We start from the raw sequence: 19,858 nt of genomic DNA, 5'->3' as shown, positions 1-19,858 counted from the left end.
CATTTTTACATTATAGATGATAGAGAAGGTTATCAATTGTGGATTAAGTTTAAAGATACAAATCTGAGTGGGAAACTGCTGGAAGGAAACTCTGTCTAGATGTTCCATATCTGGAAAAAACTATCACCTTTTATCTTCGGGTTATTAAAATTGTTAAAATGGTAAGTGCCATTGTAGCCAGAAGTACCCTGCACAGTAAAAAGACAGCAAAATACACAGAGGGAGACAGAAAGCAGCTAAGGCAATCTGAAGCTTTTTTATTATTATTATTATTTATTTATAATGGTTATATTTGTATACTTGCTATATTTTATATACTTGGTTGTTGTTTGGCAGTACTACATTGATATGAAAAACAGCTAATGCTGTCCATTAGAAGTTTGGAGAATAATAAAAAAAAACCTTTTTTTCTGTCTTTCTTATAATCTGAACAATAATATTATTGTAAGGCTCCTGAAGCTCTGATAAATCAGATTCACTTTTACAGGACTAGCAGTGAATTCCAAACAGAAGTTTTCAGTGTGCAGATGTAATCTTATTAGGCCACTGCAACAAAAATACAGTTAATGTATAATAATGGGAAATTCAGTTTAGTACTGCGGTACGATAAAAATACATGAACCATTGGAAAAGTTATTGGATTGAAATCCCCTGTGACTGTGATGAGGCTATAAACACTATGAAAGTCAAACCAATGTCATTTGGAGGCAGTAATGAAATAAAATCTGATTATTGAGAGATCAGTCAAGTAAATCACACTCAGGAAATCTATTAGAGTTCAGAATTTTATTTACAATAATTACTGAGCATGCTGCTTTTGTTCCTAAATGTATCCCCCTGTATAGAAATTGCTCAGATGCATAAAATAGATGCTACCAAACGAAAGAGTACATAACTAATGAGTGCTGTTTCTAACCATGCCACTTTTAAATAAATTCTTAATGGATTTATCCTTAATCATCTCTTCCCATCAGAACACAAAAAAGCACACAGATGAAGTTGAATAAAAGGATATTTGTCAGCAAACCTTATATAGAAATGATTGCAGGAGAAACCTAGATAAGCAAAAACAATAAATTTGCATATTTCTATTAACTACTATAAACACTTTCAGGACCATACAGATATCGGTTAACCAGCCAGAAGTCACCACAATATTTAATAAGTGATGACGAAAAAGACAGTGTATGAATTATATTTTTAAATGCATAGTTCATTTTCAGGTACATGCACATCCCTTTTGTACAAACAGTTTCTAATACTTTCAAATAGACATAACCTCAGAACCTTAGACAGAATCTCACCCTCTCATAAGTTAAAAAAAAGGAAGAATAGAATCTCACTGAACAATCAAGGCTGACTAAATCACCCAATGTTCATGACATCTCCAAAACGCTCCTAGTGTTTACAGTTCCTTGTCTGTGATTGGTTCCTCCTCGATCTGCTGCAGTACAGTGAGATCACATGGCTGTGGGCTGCGCAGCTGAAAAGAGAGAAAAATCATTCTTAAAGAAATCACTTGGTGATCTATGTAACTGAGCCACAAATACTGCAGAGATGTGTGGCCTACTTTTGAGTCGGGAATAGCAGGTGTTACAATAGAGCTGTTGGTTTCGTATTCTGACTTCTGCTCCTGCTTCTGAGCCTCCCAAATCAGACCTGCAGTTAATGCACTGTAAACGTAAGATGAAAGAACACATTGTTAGGAAGATGGAATCCTCCATGTCAAGCTGTATCGTTCACTCACATCCATATAAGAGTGAGAGAGAGAATCCTAGCTTGAGGTCAATGGCAGCAGTATAAGAGGATATTAAATTGAAGTAATAACACCAGCCGAAAGGACCAGAAATAACCCGACAACAAGATTAGCAGGAGGACAATGCAATATGAATGAGAAGATGAAATACAAATGATTGGCATTTGGAGAATTATGAGTAGAATGATTAAGCTCTAGATTAGCTGCTCTGAAGTTAGAGGCCTTGCAATATATTCAGGAAGAAATTCAATAAGAAAGAATTACACCCACTGATAGCATCATTTATTTACAAACACTTGTCTGCTGTATTAGCATCCGATTTATGATATAAATATGCTAAATGGATTATGCACGGTGCACACTCCAATTTTGAATGAAACTTATGGAAGATTCAGCAGATTACTGCAATTTGGTGTACTTAACTGGGACTCCAGCACTGTGATCCAGACACATAAACTGCATGTTAATATTATGCATAAAGTGTGCTTGATTACAGAAGATTTTTAGATAATATTATTCTCCCTTGCAAAATATACCCAAATGTATATATATATATATATATATATATATATATATATATATATATACACACATATACACACACACACACACATATACATATATATATATATATATATATATATATATATACGTATACATATATATATATATATATTTGGGTATATTTTGCAAGGGAGAATAATATTATCTAAAAATCTTCTGTAATCAAGCACACTTTATGTATTTTATATTATAGAATATTTTTTTTTTTTTTTTTTTTATGGGGATGGGTTTTTTTTTTTTTAGCAAAGATGCAATCAAAATTCTCATAAGTCAACATTGTTATAGAAGCAAAATCACACATATTTCAGTTTTGGCAGAAACAGATTTATGTAGTCCAGCCTTTAGAATGCACATGATTTGTTTTTGATGGTTTGAGAGAAATTAATGAGAGTCTTAAGTCACATTGCAGTTCTATCTGTGTCGTTATCCATGAAGCAGCTAGAACTGGTAGAAGCTAGAATTTATTTCTCTGGGTTGACGTTTTGATCGAGTTTATGGGGCAACAAACCAAACTGATTAAAATAATTGTAAAAGCAGGCAGAGCACATTAGTCAGGTTAGTCACTGATGAAGTCAGGCTGGACCTGACCTCCAAGCAGCCGAATGCTCACCTTGAAACAACTCAAATGATAACAGAGCCCCACGGACTCGATGATCATGGCTGCTCCTTTGCCCAGTGGTGTATTACAGAGTGAACATATTTTCCTGCTACTCACTGACCTAGATTACAGAAAACATCATCTGAAGGCCGACAACACAGACTTGCATAGACAATGGCTCATGTGGGGATGCGAACACATTTTGAATACAGCAAGAATATGGTAGACTCATGGGAATGGATGGGTGGTGTGGTTTAAATCAGTGGTTCTCAAATGGTTCTCATTTTACGAGCCCAAGACAGTATCAAAATGGTTTATCATACTAAATGTCAACAAAAATATATTAAACTGCAGTCACATTAGCAAAATGTCTGTGAATCTACAAAAGCATAAAATTCTAGAGAACAATGACAATTTCCTCTTGGTGAGGAATACCTGTTCCGCGGTGGAACTCGAGGCTCTGGCTCTGGTGTAGTTGCAGATGGGGACCAGGACTGCCTGACGGAGCTCATGGACTGAGATGACTGCATAGTGGCAGACCCTGGACGTCCACTCTGGTAGGACAAGGAGCCAGAGAGGGACGACTGAGGCCGGCTGTAGTCTGGTACGGAGGTGTTGTTAGATGTGCTCCATGATGAACTCCAAGAGGAACGAGGCATGTCGAGGTTGTCAAGTGACTCGCCTCTGCAAGCAAAGTGAGTTTGTTATTGTTTATGCTTGAAGCTCACATCAATTGCATCCCAGTTGTTTATTATTTTATTATGAAATAAGAATAATGTTGGCTAATACTGACCTCCTGATGGGCAGATCAATCTGTTCTTTGGCAGTGACACTGGCAGAGCTCTGCTGGCGAATCCAGCTGTTGTCTGTGTTCAGGGAAGTCTTCTTCTTCATTTCCTGAATGATCTGCTGCCTCTCAACCTCAGCCAGAGACTGAGGCTCTTTCTTATAGTCTCTACTAAACTCACCCAGACCACCGCTCGCTGCTCGAGCCAACAACAGACAAAAATGACCATTAATAACAAAGCGACAAAGTTGTAAATAAACTTGGTAGACATCCAGAGCAAGAGTAATTGATTTCAGATCATCTTCAAGTAATTATATATAGTAGGGCCAGAATGTTTGAGACCGCAGTGGATGTCTGGGATTCAAAATATAATGTAAACCTGGTAATGAACCAGCACAAATGGTCAGATGTTCTTGAACCTTCTAAAAATCACTCTAATAGGGTGATTTGGGCTAAAAAAAACTAAACAAAAAACCAAACAAACAAACATTGAAACTAATTGTGCTGCTTAATATTTTTGTGGAAACTGATACTTTTTCCAGGAATCTTTGATGAATAGAAAGTTCAAAAGAACATTTATTTGAAATTATATTTCTGTAACAAGGAAAAAGTACTAATACTATCGAACAGTTTCATTCATCTTTGCTGAATAAAAGCACTAATTACTTACTGAAGAAAATTACTAACATCAAACTTTTAAAAAGTAGTTTAATATATATTAGATCATTATAAAACAATTATATATTATATATATGTAGCATTTCCACTAGTGGCCTCAGACTTTTGGACCCCAATGTTTTTATATCACAGTTTTTAATCAAATGCACACTGATCACGTGGACACAGGCTCGATTACAAATGATTTTGCTGACATTTGCATCTGTCAAATTTGCATAAATCAGGCAGAGCTGATTGGTTGGGCTGATTGATCGGTGTGGGTCGAGCCGTGCCCACCTCTCTCTGGGTTTCTGTATTTCATGGCATTGAGGATGCTTCTCCTCTCAAGCTCTAGCTCACTTGCTGCCTGCTCTTTCTGGATCTGAGGGTTTTTCTTTCTCCTCAGTTCCTCTTCCAGCAGCCATCCTGCCAAACCCCTGTGTCTGCCGTACACACCTGCAGAGAGCCGCAGACTCTACAGCACCCGTCTAACTCCAGCCCTTAAAGTGTGTGACACTCTGACAACACACTCTTGAGGAATCTGACACGATCCTTTACATAATGATGTCTCAGCGGCTCCTTATTGGTTAAATGAACAATAGACACACATATGAGTTTAGGGGAACAGAAAAAAGCGGCACTGACCTTTAATATCTGGTTTGGCAACCTCATCAAGTTCTGGAGTAGATTTCGAAATGGATCTGCAAACCAGATTGGAAGAAATTAGATTACTCAGTCTGACAGACATAGAGATGAAAGATCTTATCAATGTATAAATCATGTATGGATGCATAGCCTGAAAGCATTTCATTCATCTACAACTCTATTAAACACAAATGGGAGTGCAAACAGTCCTGTTACCTGTGTGAGTGGGATAATTGAGGGTAAACATTGGCATAGCCAAAGTAGTCCACCTTACTGTGGCCAAACAGCAGAATCAGCACAGACATGCAGATGTTCACACAGTCATGATTGAACAACATTAACAGAAGACAAATTAGTACGGTTAATAATGCATGAGTCAAAAAAACAGACTAGGGCTGGGAAGTATGACCAAATTCTTAAATAATGGCATGAGTATTTTGTATTGCAGTAATGGCATGTATCACCAAATAGGCCTACTTTAGTTATTTGTGCTATAAAACTCACAAACAACTGACTAAATTAATAAACTACTTCTACACTGAAACACTAATATAATGTTACAAAATATATATTTAAAAAACGCTGTTCTTCTGAACTTTCTATTCATCAGAGAATACTGAAAAATGCTTAAAGTATGAAATGTTTCTTGAGCACCAAATAAGCATTTTAGAATGATTTCTGGAGAATCATGTGACACTGAAGACTGAAGTAATGATGCTGAAAATTCAGCTTTGCATTACAGGAATAAATATAATTTTAAAACATATTAGCATTAGAAAACATTAGTAATTAGCATTAGTTTCTTAATTTCTTAAAATTGTTTAAAAAAAATGGTAATGGTATTTGGCAACTCACTGAATTAAATATTCAATAAATGAAAGGCATTTTATCTTATTTGGTTATTTAAAAGATAAGATTTGTCATAGCAAATGAATGCTATGCCTGTCATCATGCAATAACAAAGACTAGAGAGTAAAACTATATCATTTAATTATAAAATGGATATAACACTCTAAATTCTGACTGATTAAGCCGCATTTGAATGTGCTATAAAATAGACAATATACATACACCTGTGACTGTACTTCAGCTACAGTTTACTGCAAATAAATTTTGTTTATCATAACATCTTTGTTTCCATCCATTTAACCTTTTTTTTTCTTTTTATTGGCATTATGACATGTTTCTTCATTGCTCTAACTATATACATATCGGTTGACGCATAAAAAGCAAGTGCAAAATTTATAGTGTCATACTTCCCAGCCCTAACAGAAACAATGTTAATTTAGTCGGGTTACTTTGGTTTTTAAAGCAGTATTTGTCAAGCATGATATTCAGTGCCATTCTTGTTATTGTTCTGGAAGTAAATAAAACTGACATGCATGCTTGAGAAAATTATACATTAATATCAGTATAACAAAGATAATGAGAGATGGGACATTCATTAACATAAGAGAAACCAGGTAATGATGTTGAAATGACTCACTCTTGCTCCTGAAATCTCTTCTGCTCTTCTAGTCGCCTCCTCTCCTCTTCTCTTCTATTCCTCTCTCTTTCCTGAAGGAAGCGCTCTTCCTCTTCTTTCTTCCTCCTCTGTTCCTCAAGGCGCTCTTGTTCCTCCCTTCTCCTCCTCTCTTCCTCTAGAAGCATTCTCTCCTGCTCTCTTTTTTTCATTTCTTCTTCTCTCTTCTTCTTTTCTTCCTGAAAGCGCTCTTGTTCCTGTCGTTTTCTCCTCTCTTCCTCGAAACGCAGTCTCTCCTCTTCTCTTATTTTCTTCTCTTCTTCTCTCTTTTTCTTCTCTTCCTCAAGGCGCTCTTGTTCCTCTCTTTTTCTCCTGTCTTCCTCTAAACGCAGCATCTCCTGTTCAACAGTAATCAAAAGATTGTTTTCTGGTGTTTGACAGTGACAGTGTGATACGCTTACATACCCCTAGTATCTGCCAGATGTGTACCATTTAAAAAGAAATGAGTTAAGTTCCCTGGTTAAGCTACAGGTGAAATAACATACATTTACATACAATATAATAAATTGTGTTAATTCAGTTACTTTCCAGAATTATCTTATGTATGTATATGTATGTATTTATTCATTTATTTATTGGAATATACATTCTATTATGGATACAATCTAATTTTTGCTTAGGCATCCATAGATACTTCCCTGCATAACACAAGGTATTAAATGAATAAATACATAAATAAAAAATTACATATACCTCCTGATGTTTCTTGAAGCTCTCCTTCTCAAGGTCTTTCTGTGCCTTTCTCCACTCCTCATCCAGTTTTTCTTGGTCCTTTTTGTACTTCTCCTGCAGCACGTTGAGCAAGAGTAAAACAGGACGGAGAGAGGATGAAAACAAAATGAAAAGACCATTGATTAAACAATTAAACAATGCCGCAAAATTACAAAATGCATAATTACACAGCTTTTTTTTTTCATTTATTAACAAAACATTAGTACACTTTAAAAAATGAGGGTAATTTGAACTGTAAAATATTGTAAAAACAATATTAAAAAAAATTATAATAATAAAAAAAATTATAATAATAATTAGTTAATAGGTTAAAAGTTCCCGTACTATATACATGTAAAAACTTTATAGATCAAACCAGACATTTCATGTAATTTTTAGAAGTAAAAAAGAACAAATCAACGTATAATTTATAGAAAAAAAAAACAACAAAAAAAAAAAAAACTGTAAACTGATATTCCCAGGATTCCCTGCGTGATTCTCCACATTTGAAAGAATTTTGTTTAAATAATCATGTTTCTTAATAGTTTTGTCATGTTTGTTATCAGTCATGTACATGTGAAGTTTATGTTCCTTCATCTATTGTTTAATGAATGTTTATTTCATTATTTAAGTGTCATGTCTGTTACCATGAAGGTGTTTAGTGTTTGCGTGAATGACTCTCTGCACCTTGTGAAAAAAGTTACTTTTGATGAACCGATACTTCATATTGCAGTCTCTTTTACCACATGCATTATTACGGTGGTTGTCAATTTATTTTAAAGATACAAAATAGATTTAAGAAGCAGTGTGCATTATTAAATGTACTAGTTTACATTCAAACTTTCTATCAAATCTATCTATCGTGCATATATATATATATTTTTACATAATAATATGTTGTTAATTTTTTGACAAAGCCAAATGCATGAACAACACAAATACTTTAATGTTCACCTGCAGCAAGTGCTCCTGATCTTTCTGCCACTTCTCATGTCGTTTGCGCTCTTCTTCTTGGTCCCAGGAGTGGCGTGCAGTGGATGTAGTGACCGAGGGAATGGGCAGCTACAGAAGTGGAAAACTCTTATAATTATTGGAGCCAAACACTGGTCAAGTAAAATATCACAGATGTCCTTTCCAAGATCTTGCAGTGTCACATTGTCTTGTCAAAGATCCAAAGAGATCTTTTTGTAGCCAAGCCCCAAAACACTAAGCAGCATCATGGATTAAACGACATACAATAGTGCACTTACTCTGATCATATTTCTGTGAACAACAGTGGTTTGATTAAAAGAAAATAATGAAAACTTAACTTACATTTGATATTGCTGTATCGGATCCACCTGAAAAAACAACAACAAAAAAACAGCTACAATCAGATGCTTTTCAAAATATACATTTTAGCCTTTATTTTGAATAAACCCCTCCTTGACAGTGTGAAGAGAACATATGAACAGCATTCCATCCCAAATATCTCACAGAATAAAATCTTCTTAAATAAAAAGCCCATAACCCCAACAGTTCCATAAAATGAATGTTAAATTAGAACCACATGCAATGACAATGATGAACAAAAACATGCAAAGTCTTCAATTAACAAAACCAATTGAATAATGCATAAACACCTTTGGCCAGTCTTCAAATGCAATATCACATGCAAAAGCTCTGGTTATTAGTAAAACTAAACCCCACATCCACAGCATGCACTATTATTCGCATTCACAACACAATACTGACACACTCCACACTGATTACTGATTTCTTCCCCTGAGCTGCTCTTATAATCAGGGATAAACAGCAAGACTGAGTCTCATCCTAAATTCTTTCACTTTTACCTATGGGGAAATTCTCTGATGCAGCAGGTATCAGAAAGATATGGACTGTCTATCCGTCTGTTGTAGTCTCCTATTGTTATTTTATTTAGAGTGCTTTGTATGTTGGTATGGTTCCTGACATGCTGTCTTTTTAAGAGGTCTTTATACATAAGAAAAAGAAAAAAAAAGCTAAACGACTTTTAAAACTTTTAACGTCTGTTCGCATTGACAGTGACAAAGCAACCAAAAGTCATCAATGTTTCAATCAGGTTTTGTGATCTGGGGTAACGTAAGCAACAACAATCACTGGCAATGTGACACATTTTTTTTTTATTTGAATGGATTAATTTAATAATTTACTCATTCTTATGTCATTTCAAAAAGCACCATTTTAAGTATTTTTAATATCGCTTTTATTTTTTAACTTTTAGTTTGAAATTAAGCTTTAGTAATTTTGCTATTGCCATTTTAAAAAATAAAATAATCTATGTATCTTTAATTTACTTTAGTTTTAGTCATTTTAGCTCAACTTTATTACTCTGATCTGGCCGAAGTTATTAACAGACCATAGGAGGGGAAGATTATTTGTGAATGTTGACTTAAATTTTGGTCTGCTGTTCACACAAAACAAAACTTCAGGAGGCTTGCAATTTCATTGTATGGATAATTATTTCATGAAATTTGATGGTGATATTTATGTCCCTTTTGAAGCTTGATAGTCTTGAAACATGGTCTTCCTTTGTCATAGTGGCTTTGGAAAAAGATGAGGTGAACTATTCTGTTTTGCTACTTTGTGCTATTTACTCATCAAGGTTCCTCTACTTTTTAAAGTACTCAGACTCTTGTAGACAGCATGTCAGCACTCCAGATGGAAGTGGACAAGGTAAACTCAACCCCCCTTTACCCCAGAGGACTGACTGTGAGCTCTGTATTATGAGGTTATGAGGGGAGGAGGATGGCAGGATGAAGACTTGGCGGTTTTCCCACAGCCCCCGAAACACAAAGCCTGAACACCCCAGCACTTGACTGGTGCTGTTCTGTTACCTTGTTCAAAAAACTCGGACCTCCTTTTTAAGTTTTTCATAGTAATGGATTCAGATTCTACATGGGAGATAAAAAATGTTAGAAGACGTTGAATTTGTACAAATGAAAAAAGTCCCGGGTGCCAGGGGGAACTAGATTTAACAATGAATTCTTAATTCACACTGCTTTCTTGTAGAAATGTAAGGGAGAAAAACTGTATATAAACATAGCATGTGCACAGTGCTTGGATATCTATACTTGGATGTCTTTACTTTTGGTTATTACACTGTTAATCAAAGACAAGCATTCTTCTCAAGCTATTAAACAATCTCTGAACAAGGTTCATTTTTTACTCACAAATTTTTTGCACAACATGCATTTAATAAAACAAGCATAATACAAGACATTTTTTACAGAATGTTTCCAAGCGATAAGCTGAAAAAAAAAAATGTATTTACCTTTATTATTCACAGTCTCTGAATCGTCATGGAAACCAACATTTATCCCATTCGAACCATAATTCTGTGAAAAAGGTCATCTGTTTAGTCTACAGAAAGGACCATTACAATACATACAAATACAATTTTAAACTAAAATGAAGTATATCATATGTAAGTGATTAATAATAGTCTGCTTACATTTCCAGGCTGAGAGCTGACATTCACAGTTTTCACGACCGTATCCTTGGTTTTTTGGGATGTGAAATCCAGGCTGGTGCTGAGGTATGGCTCGGACGGACCTAGAGGATCCAGACTGGTCAGATTGATGGTCTTATGGCTTTTAAATGGAAGGGAAGGTAGGTCTCTGTCCCAGTCTGATTGTGGCATGTCAACAAAACCATTTATTTAAAAACCACAGAATTAGTAGCAAACTATGAAATCAAAAGAACGATTACAGACAGATACGAAAAACTGAATGTGTCTGAATAATACTTCTTAACAGCGGGAATGAAAGACAGACCACCTTCCCCTGCCATGCAGTCAGAATGAGCTCCACACACAAAAGGTTTAGCACCTAGCTTACAGATGCCCTCTGGGCCTGTTCTTCGTACATTGCTAACTCAGTTAGCTGAATTTGATTGTTGACGATTTGGCATGATCTTGGATTATTTGGTTCTTCGACGCTCATCCTTGAGTTGCTGTCATAGCAACAGGTCCATTATCTTAAACCTGCTCGGAAGCAGGCTTATTTATGTAAACTGGATTAGATTGCATCTTTTTAAACATAATTAATATTTAAAATCTGTCCCAGCCACTGCTACATTATTATAATATAATCTGGGGACAATAATTTAAAATAATAATTATTTAAAAATTAATTTGAAAATAATATTATAATGTTGTGTAATCTATAGTGCTATAGAAAGAGCCAGTTTTAATAACTGAATTATTTATTGTGATAAAATAATAACTTTATAATTGTATTAGAGTCTTACACAAATACAGTTAATCTGAGACATGCATTAATTTGAGTGATTACAGCTATTATGGGAGTGAAACTTTCATTAATGCAATTAATAACAAATCTGCTTCAAAAATAAAATTGCATGTAGTTTTGTTCATTGGGCTGTTTCCTTATAAAGGTCCAAAAAATTGTCAAGTTTTTTGTCAGGTGTCTTTTTTAATTATACGATGTCTTAGATATATGATATATGAATCTTAGACAACTTAATCCAGATATTTTAATAAAATCCACAAATTTGTTTGAAGAACCAAATCAGTTATCAGGATTAGAAGATCCGGCATCTTTCAGATCATCTCAAGATGTATTACGAGATGTACAAACGAAGAACAGGCCCCTGATCTGGCTTCAGTAACAAACCATAAGCCTGCTAGTAAACACTGAAAATATGAACCACAGACATTATAAAGAACCACAAACTAAGATCATGAGAAATAATGCACACTGTTTAGGAAGAAATAAAAGCATACCACATCATACACCGTAGACACCAGGCCAAGGAAAGTAGACATTAAAGGAATAGCTCACCCAAAAATGATTACTGTTTCTTTTTATTTGTGTTATTTCTTTCAGTGGAACACATAATTAAAAGATGTGCTCCACAAATAAAATAACATCTGAAGTCATATGGACTTCTTCATGTACTTTATTTTGCTTTAGTACTTTCTGGAGTTTGACAGTCAACTATAGCAGTGTAAATATTTTTAACCTTTTTATTTTAATTAATTTATTTTATTACTGTTTGGCAGAAGAAGAAAGCAGCATATAGGAATATATGTGAGTAAATATGTGAGTTCCTTTGAAAGGTGAAAAAGAAAACCAGCAACCAGCAAGCCAAACATACAACTGACAAACATAAACGGATACACTACTGTACAGTATGTGCACATTACTACTACTGAATATTCAGACTTTAACAACAGGGTCAAGCAAGAACAGATTAACTTAGTCTGCTATATACATAGCAAAAGGATCTGGGAATGTTATTTCTGTTGCTTTTGATTTAACTTCGGAAGCTTTTCCAAGGTAATTTACTCAGATAAAGTCTTAGAATGCAGCACTCAGTGAGATTGTGATTGTGAGAGTGTGGACTTACTGTTCTTGCCATGTCTACAGATGTCCATAAGCAGACTACCCTTCTGCAAGGCCTCCTCCATACTGTTCTTCCACTCAGTATAGCTCATGTCTGCAACCCTGTGGCCGTTCACTGTAAGGATCTCATCTCCAACCTTCACTTGACCGTGCTCCGCTGGGGTGCCTTATCACACACATAATCAAACATACAGACATATCCATACAGATAATCACGAAAGGTCATCAAAACACATTTTTTTTTTTTAACTCAAAATAATAACGGTGATGCCAAATGGACCTCTAAACGTGATTTAGCATTTTAACATTTAGCATCTCAAGCAATACATGCAGAGTCATGTACATTTTCTAGATTTTGTTTCATTGCTGTGTTGGGCAGCTAGATCAACCTGAAAAAAAATCTGACCACTATGCTGTAGCAACACATATATGTGTTCGACAAACATCTGAGGGTTTTGTACTTTTCTTTTACCTGGAACTACAGATTTGACACGGACCCCAGTGGAGTCCCAGTCGCTCTGGAAGCCGAAGTCCCTGCCACCGTTGGGTTTCTGGTTCAGGCTGATCCTCATCTCACTGAAGTCAACCTGGAAGACACAGACAGGTCACTTCTACCCAGAAAATAAAGTGATTTGTGGTTTACCATGTTAAATGTATTTACTTTAATATGACCATAAACTATAAAATGTTTTTTGGGAGAGTACCAAAGAGATGTCCAAAAGGCAACCCAGACCCCAAAGTGTAGCTTTAATATACTTAAATGATCTGGATTAAGCTGAGATTTAATGAATATAATGAGCTTGTGTATCTGCGACTGTATGGAATTTACTTTTACTGTAGAAAACTGAATGTAGTTGCAAGTTTGTAGGTGAGATTTGTGAGTTGAGGAGAATCACACTGTACCTCATTAGGAGGAATGAGTGGGGAAGGAGATTTGGGCAGGGAGGACACCCTGTTGACCAGAGGGACAGGGGACGGGGCTTTCCACTCTTCATCACTGCTTTGCACAGGACTTTCCTGGGAAGTATCTTCATCTTTCATATATTGAGCATAGCGGTTGGAAACCGTTGTCTTCTTGAGGCTGTCTGTCTCTCCATTTGTGCGCTTCAGAGAGTCATCCATCTAAAAGATTTTTTAATATCATACAAGTATTTTAGCAACCAATTTAAACTCTATTTAATGATGAATGAAGCAGAATAGATTTCTCATTTATTTATGTATTCTCTTTTCATGGTAATGCAACACGAAATGCCACAACAACAATCCAACAAACACAACAAAAATACATTCCATGCAAGAAGAACAGGAGTAGGATGAAGAAAAAAAAATCTTAGAAACTCCTACTCCATTCTTATATTAAGAAAGTTACAAATTAAATTAAATTAAATTAGATAATGACTGATCATTTCAACCATGAGATAAGTTTGGGTCAAAAACTAAATAGCTCAAACAGAGGAAGAGATTGCAACAGTGCCCAACCACTTTTTTGTGTGGCATTGATTCCAGAAGAATTTTGCCCCACTCATTTTTTTTTCTTTCTCATAGGGATTTTAATGTCTCTGTTAAAGAGTTACAAGCCATAAACTAAACCATACAGCTATGAGGTGAAACACAACATTACAAACTTTGATTTGAAGCAAAAAAAAAGCACTTGAATTGACATGAATATGCAAAAGGAACAAAACTGCGAATTAACTGCTTTAGTAGTCTGATAGCGTCGAATGATATAATCGAGTAGATAGATCGACTCGATTATATCATTCTCTGTACTTTATGGGACTGGGTGAGTGATTTGCATGTTTTGATTCCCTGTTTTGTGGATTTGTTTATTTAATTATTTATTTATGGATTTTTGGGTAATGTAGTTGGTCTCCAGGAATTCTGCTGTTGAACATGGTTATTTAAATACTTAATAATGCTAGATGACAACAACAGCATATACCGTTAATTAACAATCTTGTTATTCACAGTTGGTGTGTTTAGAAGTTATAGTTAAAAATCTATGAAGAAAATGAATGATTTTTTTCCCTTCCAGAACCAGACTTTTGCACTTCAATAATGAGAAACTTTCTCACAAAAAAAATAAAATAATAAAAAAAAAATTAACACTTCTACTTTACGGTTTTACTCTGGGGTGTAACTTAGTTAGATGCTTTATAATTCAAATGAGCTGTAATTAAATCAGTTTCATTGTAAACTGATCACACAGTATGTTGAGTAGCACAATGTTCTCACAGATGTTCACTAAAAAATAAAAATGCTATTTAAACAGGTCAAGAAGTTTGAGACCAAGCAGACCCACTCACCGTGAATGCTCTGGGAAGGGATGTGATTCGGTTGGACTGTGTGCCGAATGGCCTGGGCGTTACTACGGAGGGAAGTCTTGCGCTATCTGATCTCTGGTAGCTCTTGGGGATGGAGGCAGAAACTCGATCCAGCCCAGACTGCTTTGTATCCATTGAATTGGGTTTATACAAAGGTCTAATGAGACCACTGGAGTTTTCGACTGGCTTAGTGCTGCTATTTAACTCTGAGCTGTTGAGAATGCTGCTGGGTTTACTGACGCTGGTGGGCTTGATAGCACTGGTGGGCTTAATCAGGCTGGAGTTGCTGCTGGAGAACGAAGGCACTGGTCCATCCAGAAGGCTTTGGGTCGTTGTTTGGCTCCCCACAATCTTGTTACTCATATCTGGGCTGGAGCGTTCACGTTTGGTAGGAACATCTGTGGCAGTGACAGGTTCCGTTTCTCTCAGAGATGGTATGGAGGGTACTGAAGGTTTGTCCATGGGGGCGTAAGGGATGTCAATGGTGTTGCTATGTACTGGCAGAGTTCTGCGTCGGGGTACAGGTTCTACGAAGACATCATCAGTGATGGAGTTAAAGCTTTCCCTGTGGTTGCTTTGCCCTCGGCTCTCTCTGCAAAGGGGCATGAGCGAGACAGGCAGGACGAGAAATGTGATTAGATTACACTCTTAGACTAAGCAGACGACGAATCAGAGAAAGTAGAACAGACTACACTCTCGCAAAAGCAACAGAAACATTTTACAGTAAACCACAAAATAGAATAATAACAATAAAAAAAATTAAAAAATAATAATAATTAAACATTTAATTCAATTGATGAAAAAAGTATTAAATGAATTAAATATAAAATGTAAAATTACATTAAATTTATTTAAATGAACAAATTAAATATACAGTTTTGTACTGTTTAAAATGTTTAAGCTTCACAGAGCTATTTGATTTAAAGGAATCTGTGTTCACCTCTCTTCCTGCATTTCCTTGAAGGTCTTTGATTTCCTGGTGCCCGAAGTGATCTGCTCGATCTGTTCCCTCTCCTCTTTCTTCTTCACAATGTCAGAATTCACACTCTTGCGCTTATTCTTCCACCTTGAGAGATCCTGCAGAGATGAGGAGAATGACGCTCAGCCTCCATAACTGGAGCACAGGTGCTTATTCAGAAGCAGAAGCAGTGGGAGGGGCAGTCAGGGGAAGGGTGGAGAGATACAAGGACAGATTGAGAAGTGAGGGAGGACTAGATTTTGCCAGTGTCCTATTTTGCCTGTTTGGCTCCACCCGACTCCTTTTCCCAAGTGAATTAGGGGCCGTATATGACCTGAATGCTGTATTGAAGCACATTCATCCACACTACGAAGTACGACTGAACAGTTACAGACTATTTATTATTGCTGTGATTGTGTGGCTTGAAGTAGTCAAGGTCTTTATGGGGAAATCTTACTTGTCTCAGCTTTCATTTAACCACACCGCTGAACAGATGCAGCTACAAACATGATTGATAACAAAGTCATGCGAACCGATACTCACATCTTGCCACTTATCCTCACTTTCCTTAATTAGACTACGCATCTTCTGCAGCTCTTCAATGCGCAACTCCGTCGTAGAGTTCGTCTCACTGTCGGTGATGTCGCTCACTGATTTGCTCCTGAAAACAGATGTTTTTCAAAAGATTCATAGATCAGATTAACTCCTTAAGGAAAAACAAAACATGCATTAGGATGGAAAAACTTTTTGGTATGAGTTAAAGTGTTACAGCTCTCATCAAGCAATCATACATAACAGAAATTTACAAGTCAAAATATTGATGGGTTAGTAAAATAGCAGGAGTGTTCCAAATATTCTTCAAGCCACAATTAGCTGTTTTAATAGCGTTGTCACAAATGTTATTTGGCAACTCAGTGGGTTAATATTCCACGAGTGACCTATTCAATCACTTGTGACCAGTGAGAGTACAATACTTCTGCATTACAGAAATACCTGTGCTTTTCATGTTCTGGATTTTTCCAGAATGACACGACTGAACACAGATTTGGATTAAATTAGCCAGCAGTGAGTGTATCTGTAGTCTTCACTGCTTTTGGAGTGAAAATCTTTGGGCAGCAGCCCCAGGAGATCAAAGCATTGTGAGTACATAGTGAGTGTCAGTGCTTAACGTAGAGGAGAGCAGAGGAAACGAAAGCCTACGCAGCATCCGTGACCACACACACAAATACAAACGTGCCATTCCTGCAAGGACACAACTCACCCTTCACTACCAGAGCTTTTCTGGAGCAGTCTATGGAACCAAAGAGAACCACAACACAGTCATATATTGGTCTGATGATTGACAGTTTTTATTGACTGACCTATAAAGACTAATAAAGTGTTGTATGCTCAACAAGTCTGCATTTATTTGATCAAAATACAATAAGAAACAGCAAAAGTGTAAAATGTAATACAATTTTATATAACCGTATTCTATGTTTATATATTTTAAAATGTAATTTAGTCTTGTGATGACAAAGTAGAGTTTTTAATTTTAACATTTTAAATGTCACTTTTGATCAATGTAATGCAACCTTGCTAAATAAAAGTATTAATTTATTTAAAAAAAAGCATCCCAAACTTTTAAATGTTGGTGTTTATGTCAAGAGTTTTAGTCACACTGCTCCAGCTATGATCAAGTGCATAATAGTTATTTTACAATACACGTCATGCTTCAACATTCAGTTCATTCTTAGATTACAGACCTGACTGTCTAACATTTAAAATGTGCGACAGTAAGTGTGGAATGACATCACTGGAAACTTCGAATTCCCCACCAATCACAGTGCGGTTGCTCTTTTTAATGCTCCGACATTACATGAACTCTAATCAAATTAAATGTTGTACTTGGGATTCAAGTTCCAGCTTTCACAGGATCACAAGGATGTGGGGAATTTGGAGCTAAAGTGCATTGTAATTGACCTCGTAAAGAGAGAATGTCTGACTGGATTATTTATAGACATTGCTCAGGTTTTCTGGATACACTCACACCATATAAAGCCTGTTAGGAAACTTTACTTAAAAGAAAGTCTAAGCAGCGGAGTCTGTACATGATGCATTGGTTCCTTGGATTCATTTAATCACCAAAACTATCAGTTTTTATTTATTTATTTAATTGAACACAAGCAAAATGCAGTTCACAGAAAATAGGTCAGTCTCTCCAAAAAGAAAAAAAGAATGGCAAATGTCACATTCTGTGGTGTTCCTGTACAAATCAAGGCTTATGAATCTTGACTCAATTATGTTAATAGTTAAATAATAATTAAAATAAATGAAAATGCTTTTATTTTTATATTATTAGATAAAGTAAACTTCAATAATGTTATCTGAAATATGTATCAATGACCAATAATACAAAAAACATTTATCCAACTTATTTTCATCATGAAAATAAGCTATTTCCCATTAAAGTGATAAACTTCTGATTGATTAGCCACTATACACTCTCAGAAAAAAAGATACAAAAGTGGTCACTGGGGCAGTAATTTAGCACTTTAGGTACTAATATGTACCTTTAAGCTACCAATATGGACTGATTAGGTACAAAGGTGTGCCTTTTGGGTATCGCCCCAGTGACATTTTTTTTTTTAAGTGTAGGTTAATAACTAGAAGTATAGTGAAGTACATAACGCATAAAAATATAATGTAATAAAACAAATAACAAATACCAGTTTGCAATATAATGTACTGTTTTTGCACAGTTATTTTACTGGAAGAGGCTAAAACTGAAAGCCTTGCACACTCAAATTAAAAATGGCTGTGCCCCGCTTTTATGTTAAAAATAAGGTGGATAAAACACATCATGAATCAAATTTCAAAGCTCAGAACCATTTGACATCAGGACTTCATCAAACCAACCTTTTTTGTAACAGTCCAGTCCAACATAAATCAAGAGAAAAACCCAATATCTACCTGTTACAATCATTCATCAAGTGGGAGGTCTCATGCAATCAAAGTCACACCCATATCAAACTCACACAACTACCATTGCCAGAGTAAGATTAGAGTTAATGGATGATCATGATGACAAGCGCACACAGGCATTTGTGCAGGCTCAGAAACCTAACCTCTCCACCATCAGCCTCTTCCAGTATCGCACACGGCTGGCCTCTCTGATAGCTTGCCATCTCTGCACATCTTCATCACTGCAAGAGAAAGAAATGCTGGGAGCTCCCCTTTCCTTCTTTCCTTGGGTATTTAAAGCCCTTAGATTTCTAAGTAGCATATCATCTGCTTTCAGGTGCTGTTCTGCTCCATGTTTAATCTCTGGCTTGGGTTTGTGCTGTCTGGGTTCAACTGGTTCACATATCAGCTTGGCCTGAAGTTTTGGTGGCAAAGCCCATGCCTCTGGAATAGGAACAGGGTGGTAGTTATCAGGGGCCCCAGACAGAGGGCAATTGTTGATTTGCTGTTGAGCCCTTCGAAAAACCACATCATCTTTTTCAATGTCAGGATAAACGAGTTCCCCCTCACGACGGGGCTGAATTACCACCATGACATCGGCCTCCGATCTGCGGCGAGGCAACAGGAAGTTACCATACTTCAACTTGGCCAGGTCATCACTTGAGTGGAAGGTTTTTGTACGACGTGTAAACATATCATCATTTTCCAAATCAGGTAGGATGTCGGCAGAAACGTTGTATGGGTCATTAGGGTGTTCACGCCCTAGAAGGGAATACTTTTCACATTTTATGAGTCGGGGGCCAGAGGCGGGATCCATTCTGGGCCAAAAATCAGGGGGTTCTAACTTATGCCGCCCTGCACTCTGCTGAGCAACCGTGAGGGGTTGTGTTTGAGAACTGTGGTGAATGAAAAGAGAAAAGAGTAAAGAAAAGATTCAGAACATGCAAGAGGACAGTAGGAAAATGGAAGTGTAAAAATCACGAAGCAAGTTAACAGATTAGTGCAT

General features: G+C 36.2%; 1 protein-coding gene across 11 annotated transcripts in view; it reads right to left on the bottom strand.

Moving 5' to 3' along the window:
• Positions 1-771: 771 nt before the first annotated feature.
• Positions 772-19,858, bottom strand: part of LOC113053374 (LIM domain only protein 7-like) — a 39,962-nt gene continuing 20,875 nt past the window's right edge. For 4 of the 11 annotated variants that reach the window (XM_026218324.1, XM_026218325.1, XM_026218322.1 and 1 more), the window contains 23 exons: positions 19,017-19,748; positions 17,171-17,200; positions 16,453-16,570; positions 15,892-16,028; positions 14,934-15,543; positions 13,531-13,749; positions 13,100-13,214; positions 12,632-12,793; positions 10,713-10,888; positions 10,533-10,596; positions 10,096-10,152; positions 8,555-8,580; positions 8,195-8,302; positions 7,223-7,315; positions 6,494-6,867; positions 5,224-5,280; positions 5,008-5,063; positions 4,660-4,818; positions 3,712-3,901; positions 3,354-3,602; positions 2,931-3,039; positions 1,571-1,673; positions 772-1,483 (listed from right to left, as the gene is read on the bottom strand). In XM_026218324.1, the coding sequence (XP_026074109.1) occupies positions 1,461-1,483; positions 1,571-1,673; positions 2,931-3,039; positions 3,354-3,602; positions 3,712-3,901; positions 4,660-4,818; positions 5,008-5,063; positions 5,224-5,280; positions 6,494-6,867; positions 7,223-7,315; positions 8,195-8,302; positions 8,555-8,580; positions 10,096-10,152; positions 10,533-10,596; positions 10,713-10,888; positions 12,632-12,793; positions 13,100-13,214; positions 13,531-13,749; positions 14,934-15,543; positions 15,892-16,028; positions 16,453-16,570; positions 17,171-17,200; positions 19,017-19,748 (3,967 nt within the window). In that variant the 3' untranslated portion in view covers positions 772-1,460. The remainder of the gene's footprint in view (positions 1,484-1,570; positions 1,674-2,930; positions 3,040-3,353; positions 3,603-3,711; positions 3,902-4,659; positions 4,819-5,007; positions 5,064-5,223; positions 5,281-6,493; positions 6,868-7,222; positions 7,316-8,194; positions 8,303-8,554; positions 8,581-10,095; positions 10,153-10,532; positions 10,597-10,712; positions 10,889-12,631; positions 12,794-13,099; positions 13,215-13,530; positions 13,750-14,933; positions 15,544-15,891; positions 16,029-16,452; positions 16,571-17,170; positions 17,201-19,016; positions 19,749-19,858) is intronic. The other 7 variants (XM_026218328.1, XM_026218326.1, XM_026218327.1 and 4 more) reach the window with 7 other exon arrangements.

This window comes from Carassius auratus, chromosome 34 (assembly GCF_003368295.1).
Source record: "Carassius auratus strain Wakin chromosome 34, ASM336829v1, whole genome shotgun sequence".
NCBI classification, from domain to species: domain Eukaryota; kingdom Metazoa; phylum Chordata; class Actinopteri; order Cypriniformes; family Cyprinidae; genus Carassius; species Carassius auratus.
Note: the sequence above shows the minus strand (reverse complement) of the source record. Positions and strands in the feature narration are given on the sequence as shown.